General features: G+C 37.0%; 1 protein-coding gene across 1 annotated transcript in view; it reads right to left on the reverse strand.

Moving 5' to 3' along the window:
• The window catches only part of LOC107562901 (diacylglycerol kinase delta-like), a 78650-nt gene extending 68231 nt beyond the window's left edge, over nt 1–10419 (reverse strand). Inside the window, exons 1-2 of the mRNA XM_016247658.1 lie at nt 10294–10419; nt 8520–8755 (exon numbers count right to left, since the gene is read on the reverse strand). Of these exons, the coding sequence (XP_016103144.1) occupies nt 8520–8696 (177 nt within the window). The 5' untranslated portion in view covers nt 8697–8755; nt 10294–10419. The remainder of the gene's footprint in view (nt 1–8519; nt 8756–10293) is intronic.
• Between the last annotated feature and the right edge of the window lie 2719 nt (nt 10420–13138).

A 13138-nucleotide genomic window follows, 5' to 3' on the forward strand; every position in this document is an offset into this window, starting at 1 on the left:
CTAAGCTGGATGTTGACATCACTGAATTCAATGATGAACTGTCTTTAAGTGAAAAATTTGTGTTTACTATTGTCATTTTGCATTATTGACACTATTTTCCTAATTAATGCTGTTCAGTTGCTTTGTCACAATCTGTATTGTTAAAAGCGCTATATAAATAAAGGTGACTTGACTTGACTTGACTTTAATGGAAGCGTTAAGAAATCAGACTGCAATCATTATATTCCTTACGATTTTCATCTCTTATTCCTGGTGCTCTTCATTTTTTAGTTATAAAGCCTTACATTAGTAAACAGCTCCTCTGTTTCGCACATACACAAACATCTCGCCCTCTCTCTCACACACAGACACGTTCGACAGCTAGTCCTGTTATTTAAATGCTCTGCAGTCTTTCTGTCCCCTCTGAACCTTCTGGACAAACCAGAGATCCTTCAGGCCTCTGTCAGACTCTCTTTCTTTCTCTCTCTCTCGCTCTCTCTCTCTCTCTCTCTCTCTCTCACACGGTCTCTCTCTCCCTTCTCTTCTCCCTCTCTCCACTCCATTGCCTTAATGGACTGTCAAGGCAATGATGAACGATGCTTTTCTAATTAGGTTTTCAAGTTTAACCTAGAAAGAGAGAGAAGGAGAGAAAAAGAAAGGGATGAGAAGAGAAAGAAAGACAAGCATGAATAAGAAAGAGAGATGAGACAGGTACTGCAAGGTGAATGCAAAAAGTAGAACAAATGATAAATGATCAGATGCTTCAAGGGCTTTGGAGTTATAGGGTTCAGTTCATCCAAAAATAACAATTTGTTCACTCAGTTAATTTATACTCATTATTTACTCATTCTCGTGTCATTCCAAATCCATATGCTGTTATTATTTCTGCTGAACACATTTTTAAAGGACTGTTACACAACTTTGCCAGTTCATAGTGGCTGGGAAAACAACACAGTCCATATGATTTACTCTAAGTCTTCTGATAGTTTTATGTGAGGAACAAGCCAAAAAAATAGCATACAGATTTCAACAACATGAGCGTGAGTAAATATCTGATGGATTTTTGGGGGAGATATAAGAATGAGTTCATGAAAAATATTTATATGCATTAAAGTCTCCCTTCTGTTACTTCTAGTTCCCTCCGTCTGTCTGCATCTTGCTCTCTCTCTTTGTCCTTTGCAATAATGTATTTGAGGCTGTCTTTCTCTATAGCAGGGCTGTCCAAACTCGGTCCTGGAGGGCCGGTGTCCTGCAGAGTTTAGCTCCAACCTTAATTAAACACACCTGAACCAGCTAATCAAGCTCTTTACTAGGCATAGAAACTTCCAGTGAGGTGTGTTGAGGCAAGTTGGAGCTAAACTCTGCAGGACACCGGCCCTCCAGGACAGAGTTTGGACAGCCATGTTCTATAGGGACCCACATAATCCACTGGGACAGAACATCAATACAAAAGAGGTTTAAAGCTTCTAGTGAACGAGATGAGAGACAGACATAAATACAGGCTGTATTTGCTTCTAATTACTTTTAACTTATTAAAGACAATCAACTTATCAGACAGCCCATAAAACATAATGCGATGTTAAGAAAACAAGGTTCTGTAATTGTTCTAATGTGATTATGACATATATATCCTAAAGCTAAAAAGCCAGTTTAGACAAAATACAGTGGGGCAAAAAAGTATTTAGTCAGCCACCAATTGTGCAAGTTCTCCCACTTAAAAAGATGAGAGGCCTGTAATTTTCATCATAGGTATACCTCAACTATGAGAGACAAAATGAGAAAAAAAATTCCAGAAAATCACATTGTAGGATTTTTAAAGAATTAATTGGTAAATTCCTCGGTAAAATAAGTATTTGGTCACCTACAAACAAGCAAGATTTCTGGCTCTCACAGACCTGTAACTTCTTTTTTAAGAGGCTCCTCTGTCCTCCACTCGTTACCTGTATTAATGGCATCTGTTTGAACTCGTTATCAGTATAAAAGACACCTGTCCACAACCTCAAACAGTCACACTCCAAACTCCACCATGGCCAAGACCAAAGAGCTGGCAAAAGTGGAGTAAAGATGATGGTTAGAAAGTTTCTTGAAAGTTCAGCGGTCTGAGAATTCAGTCACAGCTGTATTCTTTCAGTCTTGGACATATTTGACATAGTTTAGCAGGTGATACCAGAAAACAGGCAACCTTGGCCGTCCAAAATTAACTATGAAATCTCATGTTACACAAACCATTAAACAGCCATTAGTGATGGGCTGAGACTAAACTCACTGTGGGTTACTCTCAGTCACCACATAAGGTCACCTTCTGGGAAACACAACAAAGGAAAATAACACGGGGTCATTCCTAGACATGCGACTACCCATTTCCTCATGTAATTCTACAGGGGTTTTGCACACAAACACTGTAACCCTTGACCTTTTCCTCCCACTATACAGTTGGTCTTCAGTATCATCCACATGAATGTTCAAACTGAAACACCCAGGAGTCCTAGAAACATTCACAGTGCCCTTCATCATCGTCTGCATTTTCTAGTCTTCTTAAAAGACAGAGGACAACTGCCAGGAATTGTTACAGTGTTCTTGGACAAAGTTTTCTAAGCAGAATCACTAAAAACAGTAAGAGCATACTGATGTGACTAGGGATGCACTAATATTAAAATTCTACACTATTTTGTCTATAAATTAGAATTAAATTACTTAACATTAAAATCAGTAGTGAAAATAGGCATCAAAACATTATAATGTACAGTGTGAAAAAATAACATTTTCAGATGTTGAAGTTTACAATTAACAGTGTTATTTAATTACTAGTGTTTTTAAAGATTAACTTAAGTGTTAGACACTGCCAAATGTAAATGAGGATGCACAATTAAAAATACAATATCAACTACACTGTAAATTGACAAATTTTCCAAAAAAGACATATAGTGTAAAAACAGAAATGGCGATTGCTATGGCAAATGACATCACCATAAACAACATCAACCTAAAAAAATTATTATAAAAAAACAAGTTATATTTATACATTTCCTCAGTGTCACACCCTCCTTTGCAGTGAGTGTACACTTCACTTCTCTTTTTTTAACTCTTAACTATGCTTTCTATTTTTTTTTACTAGAAGGTTGGCCCTGCATTTCCTGCTTTTCTATAAGAGACATCAGCTCACACATTTACAGATTTTCAAACTGTGAATAGTGAATACAAAAAAGTGTTGGTTTTGTATCAGATCTCTTTCTTTAGAAGACGAAATACCGTATTGGCCCAAATATAAGACAACCCCCCTTTTCCCAGATGTACCTTTTGGAAAAAGGCTTTTTAAAAACCAAATCTTGTTTTTTCTCAGTAAAACACATTTTGTCTTCAATTATTTTCATATTGCATATTTTTCCTATTTTAATTTTTGTTTTGAAAGTATGGTAAAAACTTGTTGGTAAAATGTACCAACAATCACATTTAAAAAATATACACTTTTTGATATACCATAAAAATAAAAATAAAACAGGTAGCCCATCTGAATTAGGACATTTAGGCTATCCATCTAATAGTAGCCTACCAAAATCTTATTAACAGTAGAAGTTAAATCTTGCTGTAGTCTTCAAATCGGGGTACTGTCTTACGTTTTAAAATCGCAAAGGGAGTTTTGTCCCATCAGGCTAACGTGACAGTCACGACTCATGCACCTGTAAGGTTTTCTTTTTCTTTTGTTTTTACTCGCGATCTTTACAACACGCATTACAATTACGTATTTCATGGCACACTCGTTTTATGCATATTTGGCGCCACCTATTGTTGTGGGTGTATTATTGACATGTCAAAGTCTAGACCCTGAATATAAGACGACCGCGTTTTTTCAGATGTATTTCCAAGAAAAAAAACATTTTCTTATATTCGGGTCAATACAGTAGTAAACAGGTAGCAGTTTTCAGTAGTCAAACTCATTCTTGCAGTGAAAGTGGTAATAATGCTGGACACTGGTCTGGTGGGGTCACAGCCTCGCTTGGTCTGCAACCTTGAGGAGAAATGGTTAATTAGTTTTCATGGAATTCTGCCCCGATTCTCACCTTAAACTTTGGCTGAATTTGTCTTGTGTCATTCTGCCTCACAGCAAATGAACTGAATGGACACACTCTGTGTCTCTCAGCTAACACACACAAAACTCAACAACACACATACTGTACTTGTCCTCCTTGCCTGCCTCCAGTTTCTGCACACAAAATTAATGAGGGCACTAACAAAAAGGGCAGAGAGAGAGATAGAGTCTTATGTAATTCTTTACCCCTTGGACAGGAAGAAGGAGAACAGGGCCATCTAACACACGGAGAGTATTGACAGTGTGCACTGATAAACGAGACCCTCAGAGGAAACCTGTTACAGGATATACGTTCACGCATCATCACTGTTACTCTCTTCTTTTTCCTAATTCACAAACACATATATAAGACCCCTGCATACGTCCTCCACTGTTTCCTGTATCTCATTCGGTCTCATTTTTCTCTCTACACATTCAACAACAACTATTTTTTTTTTTAGCCCTATACAATTTATCATCAGTGTTACCCAGGCTAGGTAATATAACCTGGTGACATGCTTACATCAGCACAATCGAGCAGAATACGCAAAATGTTGTTTGTTGAGCCCTGCACACACTTATTTCTCAGGTCTCCTCTTATACACTAATAATGTCATCATCAACATAATCATAGACAGAAACACACAGGGCATGTTTGGAATGGCATATTAACTACTATTTTGTAACTTAGCATGCAGTATATACAGTATAATGTACATATGGTGGAACCCAATGGGGTTTTTACATACATACAATTCAATTCAAAAGTTTGGGGTCAGTAAGATTTTTTTATGTTTTTGAAAGAAATCACCAAGGCTGTGATTATTTGATCAAAAATAGAGTAAAAACAGTTATATTGTAAAATGTCATTTTAAAAAAGATTTGCCATTTTTAAAAAGATGGCAAAACTGACTCTTCAGTCACATGATCCTTCAGGAATGATTCTAATATGTTGTTTTGGAGCTCAAGAATCATTTCTTATTGTTATCAGTGTTGAAAACAGATGTCTTTCTTCATATTTTCTGGCTTCTTTGATGAACAGAAATTTCAAAAGAAAGAGATTACTTTTGATTACAGAGATTACTTAAAATAGTAAATGCGTTTACTTAGATTTTGATTAATTTAATGCGCCCTTGCTAAATAAAAAATACTGATTTTAGCCTAAACATCATCTTATATATTTTTAACATCCAGCGTGTCAAACATGCATTAAAATACATGTTTATATAGTTAATAAAATACATTTCAATCAATGTTCACTTTTCTACATAAAGGTGATCATCAAAACACTCAAATGGGGTAACTGTCTAAGACATTTAAAAACTCACAACACGTTAACTGTGATTCTACATATTTAAATGTCAGTGTGTGCACAGCAACAACAGGTAACAAATGAACTCAGTCAGGCTGAAATGACATGTCACACTTCATAATGCTTAGCAGGGTTTAACAAGTATGCTAATGAAGGGAAAATCACTAATGAGCAAGAGGAAGACGCATGCAGTTTGCTGACACCAATCTAAGCACACACACACACAAACACACACTTTATTTTCATCAGGCACATACTGTACTGAATATAAAATTCTGCTAAGCAGCATTAGCTTGTCATTAGCCACCCTCAACATCTGATGAACCTCCAACGGACCGTCTGCTGACCGTTTATTGACTGTCTGATGCTGCACACAAAAATAGTATGTGCTGACTAAAATCCCCATTTCCTGTCTGATTGACTGACTTTACATGACCACAGGATGCAAGTACACACAGGTTTTTTGAGTAGTGCAGTTACAACACATGCGTCACAGAGAATAATGAATTATTGTAGTATAATCTACTGCGTGTAAATGTACCCCTAAATGGCACATAAATCAAAAACCAACTGTGGTTTATCAGACGATCTCTTTCTGTTGTTTTGGTCAGATTAAGCTGCATTGTGGATCATAGTTTATGCCGCAAATCAGAAGTCTGGCTACACAAAGCTAGCTTACGACATACTGTACAACGATTCAGATCATTACATGCTGTGTACAAATCCTTAGGTCCAGATAATGTAAAATATAGAGTGAAAGGGCATCTGCAAAATGTACCTAAAGTTCTATGCCTCTCTCAAGTAATACGGTGAGTGCTTGTAAAAGCACCCTTATTTTCTGTCAAGGTTCATGTGTATGCAGAAAAATTAAAATCAAAGATAAAATTTCCAATAGATTTCTCTGAAGTGCTATTTGTGATATTATTAAGCATTACTTTTAAGTCTGAAAATTACACAACCATTAAAAAGCTTGGCATCAGTAAGTTTTTATTTTTTTGGCACTGTCACCATTTTTTATATTTCAAGAACCCTGAAAAAGAATCAAAAATGATTAATCAGCACAACTTCACATTACCGATCCCAAACATTTGAACAGTAGTGTACATCAAAATCATTTCAAAAGTTCCAGATTGTAAGAATAGAATTATCAAAGAACTTTTACATCAAGCATTAGCAAAGTGTTAGACACTATTTGACTAAATGAAAATGTTAACTTAATTGGCATCTGTGTAATTGCCTGATTCAATTAGTTCAGCTTCACTGGCTTGCTGATTCTGACTAATATTCTGCTAATTTCATCAACCGCACTGTCAAGATAAATATGACTGACATATGCTGATCTGGGATCAGGTTCATCTTATTACAACTATGATCTAAATGTTCATGTACACAAAGCCATTGCTTATTTGAGATCTGCTTACACTAAGCAGATCAGATGGTTTAACTGATCTGAGGTCAGTTTTCAGCTGTTTAACAGAGAGGATGCAAAGGTGAAACACTCAAGCATGGCGTTCAAAGCCTGATCTGAGACCTGTTTTAAAGGAATCTTCAAGAAATTATCCAATAAAGCTGATATGATTTGTCATGGTGGCAGTGCAATAAACCTTTGCACTCTATGAGTAGCATTACAGTGTTAAATGTAAAAAGTTGTTCAATGGGCCAAGGCCAAACAGTGTCAGAGAAATAAATAGCTAGTTACTAAGTGACTGCTGAGCCTAACTGTAGAAGAAAGTGAGATCTATAACCTTACATTGTTCTGTTATAATGACACCCAACTCTCAGGCTAGAAAACAGGTGGCCTCACTGTTGCCGTCACTTTTAACACTCAGGATCTCACATGGGTCAAAGGAGAAAGGTCATCTGACCTGATACATGAATACTGAATTGTGGGGGTGGGAAGCACAGGTGAGGCACTAAATTCTGTTACACTTTTTGCCTGCTGGGTCTGTATTCAAGTCTTATTCTTTTGTGGAAGCTTTCTACCACAGGATAAAAAATAAAAAAGTTAATTGTGACTTTCTATCTCACAATTTAGACATTTTTTTCTCAGAATTGCAAGATATAAAAGTCACAATTGCAAGTTAACATCTGATCTTTACATCTGATTAATGTAAAAATATATAAATGTGCATTTGCATGAGATGAAGTTAGAACCGCATGGTGTAAATTCACAACTGCAAGAAGAAAAGGAACTGTGATATAAAAATGACCTTTTTTTTTCTCTTTTTGGTGGAAGCAAAAAAAAAGTAGAATTGAGATATTGGTAAATGTAAACTCAGAATTGTGAGAAAAGAAGTCAGAATTATGAGTTTATATCTCTCAATTCTACATTGTGAGAAATAAAGTCTGAATTGTGAGATATAAAAAAAGTCTGAATTGTGGGATAAAAAGTCCCAATAACCTTCTTTATCCAATGGTGGAAACAAGCTTCCATATTCTTCCCACATGGATCGCTATATATAAACATTTATATAGGGAATTTTACACTCTGTCAGCTCAACAATTCTAATAATTCTGCTGTTCTCATCTTATCAAAATACAACACAAAGCTGACACAATAAACAGGGACGTGTGAGGGGTCAAGGGTCAGGGTAGCCCTCAGTATGTTCATGAACAGACTGACCTCTACACCAAATTCCCCTCTTTGTCAGGAAATACAATCATTCAGCTTCAAACTAATTGTAAAATGAGCTCAATTAATCAACAGCATTTGGGCTTTTGATGAACAAAAATACATGTGCATCCACTCTGTAGACTAGATGCTGTCTTGTGTAGCATAATAAGCTTGCTAATGAGTGTCTCATATCCTTGCCCTTTCAGGAATAAACATTAGTCCAAACTGACATTTATATTGTACATACACTGTACTAGTCATAGCATGCCAAGTATTGACTGATTCTGAGCCATCAGTGACTGTCCCCTGGATCAATATGCACTGCAGCTTCGACTATACAATGTCTCTGTGTGTGTGTGTGTGTGTGTGTGTGCACACTTGGGTATTGAGTACTTCGTCTTTTGGGGTATCAAAGTGTGACTTCAGCAACTTTTCTCACAGAAAATAAATAAATAAATAAATAAATATGTACTAAGCATGTTTGGAGTGGTTAAAAAAAAAAGTGAACAACATCTCATACAATTTCGTATTTTTTTGTGAAATCCTACCTTGGCTCGAATCTGACCAGAAGTGGACACTTTTCGGATGAGTTTGTGCGAGGTCTCCTCGGGCTCCCCGTCACTGTCCGATGATTCGTCACCCGCCTCGGCTTGAGGGTCCGGAGAGGTCAGCGATTCCCGGGGCTCCCGGACATAAAGGACATTTGGATTGAGCTTCGAGGCCATGACTGCGCAGGGGACACGATTTTCACAGCATTCGACTACTCCTTTGTGCCAAGTCAGCTCTGAAACAGAGAAAGCATTGCTCAACGGCAGCTAACGGTATTGATTCCCAAAGAGACTTCTTCTGCTTTCATTTTAAAGCTCTGTGAACTATAGCGTTCAAGGCAAATTCAGTTCCTCTATTTTGATTGTGCTGAGCGTTGAGGCCAACAAAAGAAACCACAGCACAAACCAAAAGACGGTTAACAACAACAGGGGATTATTTTGTCTATTGCACAACAGCATTAAGGGGCATTGACAAAAGGATATCTGAGGTGATAAAAAGAAGAATCTTCTAAAACACAAGATCTTGTGATCATGTTGGTTTCATGTATAAAAAGCAGTGTAACAAACAAGAAAAAGAAATAAAATATTTAAACCTTGAATACCTCAAATTTAATTGTTATTTTCTGTCAGGATAACAAATTGCAAATTGATTTGACAAATTGACAAAAGTTTTCAAATATTTCACATATTAGTTAGCTCTTAAAACAAAATGTCACCTTTTTTAAAGAAATAATAACGAAATATTATGCTGAACTACTTATTTTTAAAATATCTTTTTTTTTTCTAATTCATCCCTTATTCCTATATATATATATATATATATATGTAGAGAGAGAGAGATACCATCAGCACCATTAGACTTTTTACCTTAAACCTCACAGAACCACATATCCAAATGCATTTAAATTCATAAAGTGAAAACATATTAGGCTAATCATACAAAATGCATCCAGGCCATTTTTATGAATGGCTTTTTGCATAACAATAGATCCAGACAAAATAATGAGCGACACGCAATTGACCCTTATGCAGACGGTGAAGCCCATTAGCGCTCAGAATCGATACAACCCCATCTGACATAATCCACAGCCGGTCGCTGCCAGGGCTTTGAGAGATGCACGAACTCGCTGACTGTTGCGCGTGTGTTCACAGCTGCGCATTCGTTGCGCTCACAATCATTCGTTTAGGCGACACTCCGTTATCACCTTTCTCGCCGTTAATGTAATTAACTCGCCCCTTGCCCCAAAACATTACCTTAACGTGTCTCCACAGAATAAAAAACGCGACGCTTTCTGCATCGGACTTCAGTTTATGGCACACACATCTCCTGTAAACATGAATTAACTACCTGTTATGATGTCGCGCGTCGGCTGTCTACGTGTTAAACGAGCCAGTCGCTTTGCAGAGCAATAAAGAGACGTTAGAGTGAATAATGCCATTACTAATATTTAAACCCAGGCGTCTAATGAATTTGAGATGATATTGACACGGATTTCTCGGACTCAGTAACACACCAGCTGTGTTCTCGTGTCTTTCAAACCAAAAACAGCCGTGTTGTAGGGAGCATTAATGCTGTACATACACAATTTTACGAAATCACGAGAGCGGCGTCCTCCGGCTCCGTCGTTAACGGTTTGACTCATTGAATGCTCGCGGCGTTCGGCCATCACTTTCCGAATGGACAAATAGACTCAACTGTCACTCTCGCGCATGATTCCGTCTGCCGCGGTTGTTCCGACTAAATGTAAAGGTGGACGTGGATGTGGTGTTTTACCTCTATGGTGCGCTGTCGGTTGCCGTTGACCCTCGTTTGCGTGTTCTTGTTGCTCTCGGTGGGCTCTCGCGCAGCGCGGTGAGATACTGTCAAATCTGCTCCTGTCGGACGCATAGCATCGGATAAGATTTGAATCGAAAGGGAGGGGTGAGCGTCTGTGTGTCAGCACATCTGGATGGCTCGACAACAGAGATCTAAGAAAGCTTTGAGAGATTAATCCATCACCTATTATCGTTTTACTGCCGTTCTCTATGCAGATATATAATGCTTCGCTTCTGAAACTTCTGACTGCGGGCCGGGTGTTTAGTAGGAAGGGAAATCTTCGCTGAGGAAATTTGTGACTTGTTGCTACATGTTGGGCTGCTTGACAATGTTCTGACCATTGATTGAGGAGGTCACTTGAGTAATAATAGGTTAAGTAGTCACAGCACCACTGGACAAAAGGGTCCAGTGTGCTATCAAGGATCTTGACATACCTTTTTCTATAATAGTAAAGACATTTAATTCCTTAAATCAATTGGATATTGGTTCACAGTGAGTTTACTTTACACTGCAGTGGAAACCGAATTGACTTTAGGAGCCTGAAAACAACTGGACATGTCAAAGTAATGCAGTTAACTATAGCTAGCAACAGCACACCTTAGTACACTAAATGCCATTTATTTGGTGTAGCAGGAAGTGCAAAAGAGAAGAGACTCCTTACACCAACTGCAAATATAGACTACAACTCAATCCTCAATCTAAGCATAAGCTTGACTCTTTACCAACCAAAACCTTTAAAACAGCGTCATAACTCATCTAAATCCCTGTGGAGCTGATCAATAAACCCTTGTATCTCTCTCCATTTTCTCATCTTGCTCCAAAAATAAATAGCCTAAACAATGAATGAATTACAAAGCTGTGTACTTTCAACCTAAATGAATGATATAAACGGCTCAGACTAATACAGAATAGATTCACACGGATACATGTTGTTCTGAGACCAGTTTTAGTCATTGTTACTCTCGTGATATTTGATTACAATCAGGAGGCCAGTGAACTCTCTCTAAACTGCTGTCATCTTCCCTGACTTCTCTTGTAGCTATGATTTTATACACAGCCATTAAAATTAACTATAGCATTCCATTTATGTTCCTTTTGTACTATAATTCTTGTTTTCCATCTACTTTAACAATAATGATCTCTAATGGTTATAGCTCCTGAGCATTGCACATCCACAATACAGTAGATTGATGCTAATTTTCTGTCATTAGAACGATATGAAATTGCAACAAATTGAAGTGCTTTCATGTTTAATACACACCAGAGCTCTATACTCTAACTGCCGGCCTGAGTCCATTTACATTCACCTGCTGCAGCCACTATATTCAAAATATCGACTTTTTTAAAATTAAAACTCAGGTATGAAAATAAATAGAGTACCACTATCTATAGAAATGACTATTTCCTTAAATCTGACTATGAATCATCATTTACTATATGCACCAATATCAAACAATTTCCCACTGATCATCTGGATGGCTTATACCAAAAGACTATGTATCCAGTAATTAAAAAGTAATTAAATTGTTGTTACTAGTTTGTTTACCAAGATATGTTATACTGGTTGAGGTATCAAAATTTGAATTTGTCAATGCCATGTATTTTCAGCATATAAAAATAAAAAAATTAAACCTTCCCTCCTTCCGTAGGAAATCAGTTCTACGAAAGGTAGAATTTAAGAGGCGAGAGGTATAAAATATACATGTAAAGTGTACATTTCATTTTTTGATTTCTCTTCTTAACGGCAATTATCAATAATAATTTAACTTCTGATTAATTTATCATTTCCAATTAATCTAAAAAAGCCTTAAAAGATGTATACATTTCTTAAAAGACATATAAAGTAATTAATGAGTAATAAGGGACACCCCCAGGCCCCAGCCCACAGACTATCGGCAGAGTCATTATTTTGGATGTAGCTTTCTGCTGCCACCCAGCGGTACATATTAAATCACACCGTCTGTCTGATGCTAACGGGTCCCAAATAAATAATCATCAAGGTCACTGAATAATTATATTCTGCTTCGAAGCATTACAACACCACATCCAGAGTATTTAATTCGTTTGCACCACATCTAAAAACTAGCTGTTGTTGTATGCACTCGTCCAGTGAACACTCAAAAGCTGCTATGAGATCAAAGAGATGTATCAGGATTCAGTCTCGATGTTTCAGAAAGCCTCAGAACCCGGAGCTCGCGGTGAAACACTTTCGTGATCTCCGGGAAGCTTTCGTGGCCCTCGAGGCAAAGCCACGCACGGGGCATGGTGATTCACATGCACAGGGATTACACTTTAGAAGAACTTTCACTCTTAGATTTATTTTTGATTTAAGATAATGAAAAAAATATAAGATAATAAAAGTAAAAAAAACTGCAGTAGCTTTGTCCTGTTGGTTGCTTATAGAACGTGCAATCACCAGATGGTTCATGGGTCATTTCTATGGAAATGTCCATTTTTCTGTCCCTAGCCTTTAAAGAAATATTACAATTGAAAAACACTTTAGGGTTACAATTTTTTTTAAATATTTTAAAATAAAACAATGTGTTATTTGAACAATTATTCCAAGCACTACAAAACTGCTGGTCCCCACAGCCATGTACAGAGGGAAAGTGCTTTATTTTGAGATCAAAAACAGGATTTTCTACCATTTAAAATACAATGATGTTTTCATACTATCAAATATATGATGTAAATGACGTAAAAAAAAAAAAAAGCCAAATAAATATGATAAAATATCTAATGAAAGTAGTGGTCCCCTGGAGTTGTCACTGGTGTTACCGTTTAACAAAAATAGTTTTATTTT

The sequence above is a fragment of the Sinocyclocheilus grahami genome, unplaced genomic scaffold (assembly GCF_001515645.1).
Source record: "Sinocyclocheilus grahami isolate Dianchi unplaced genomic scaffold, SAMN03320097.WGS_v1.1 scaffold24.1, whole genome shotgun sequence".
In the NCBI taxonomy this organism is placed as follows: Eukaryota; Metazoa; Chordata; class Actinopteri; order Cypriniformes; family Cyprinidae; genus Sinocyclocheilus; species Sinocyclocheilus grahami.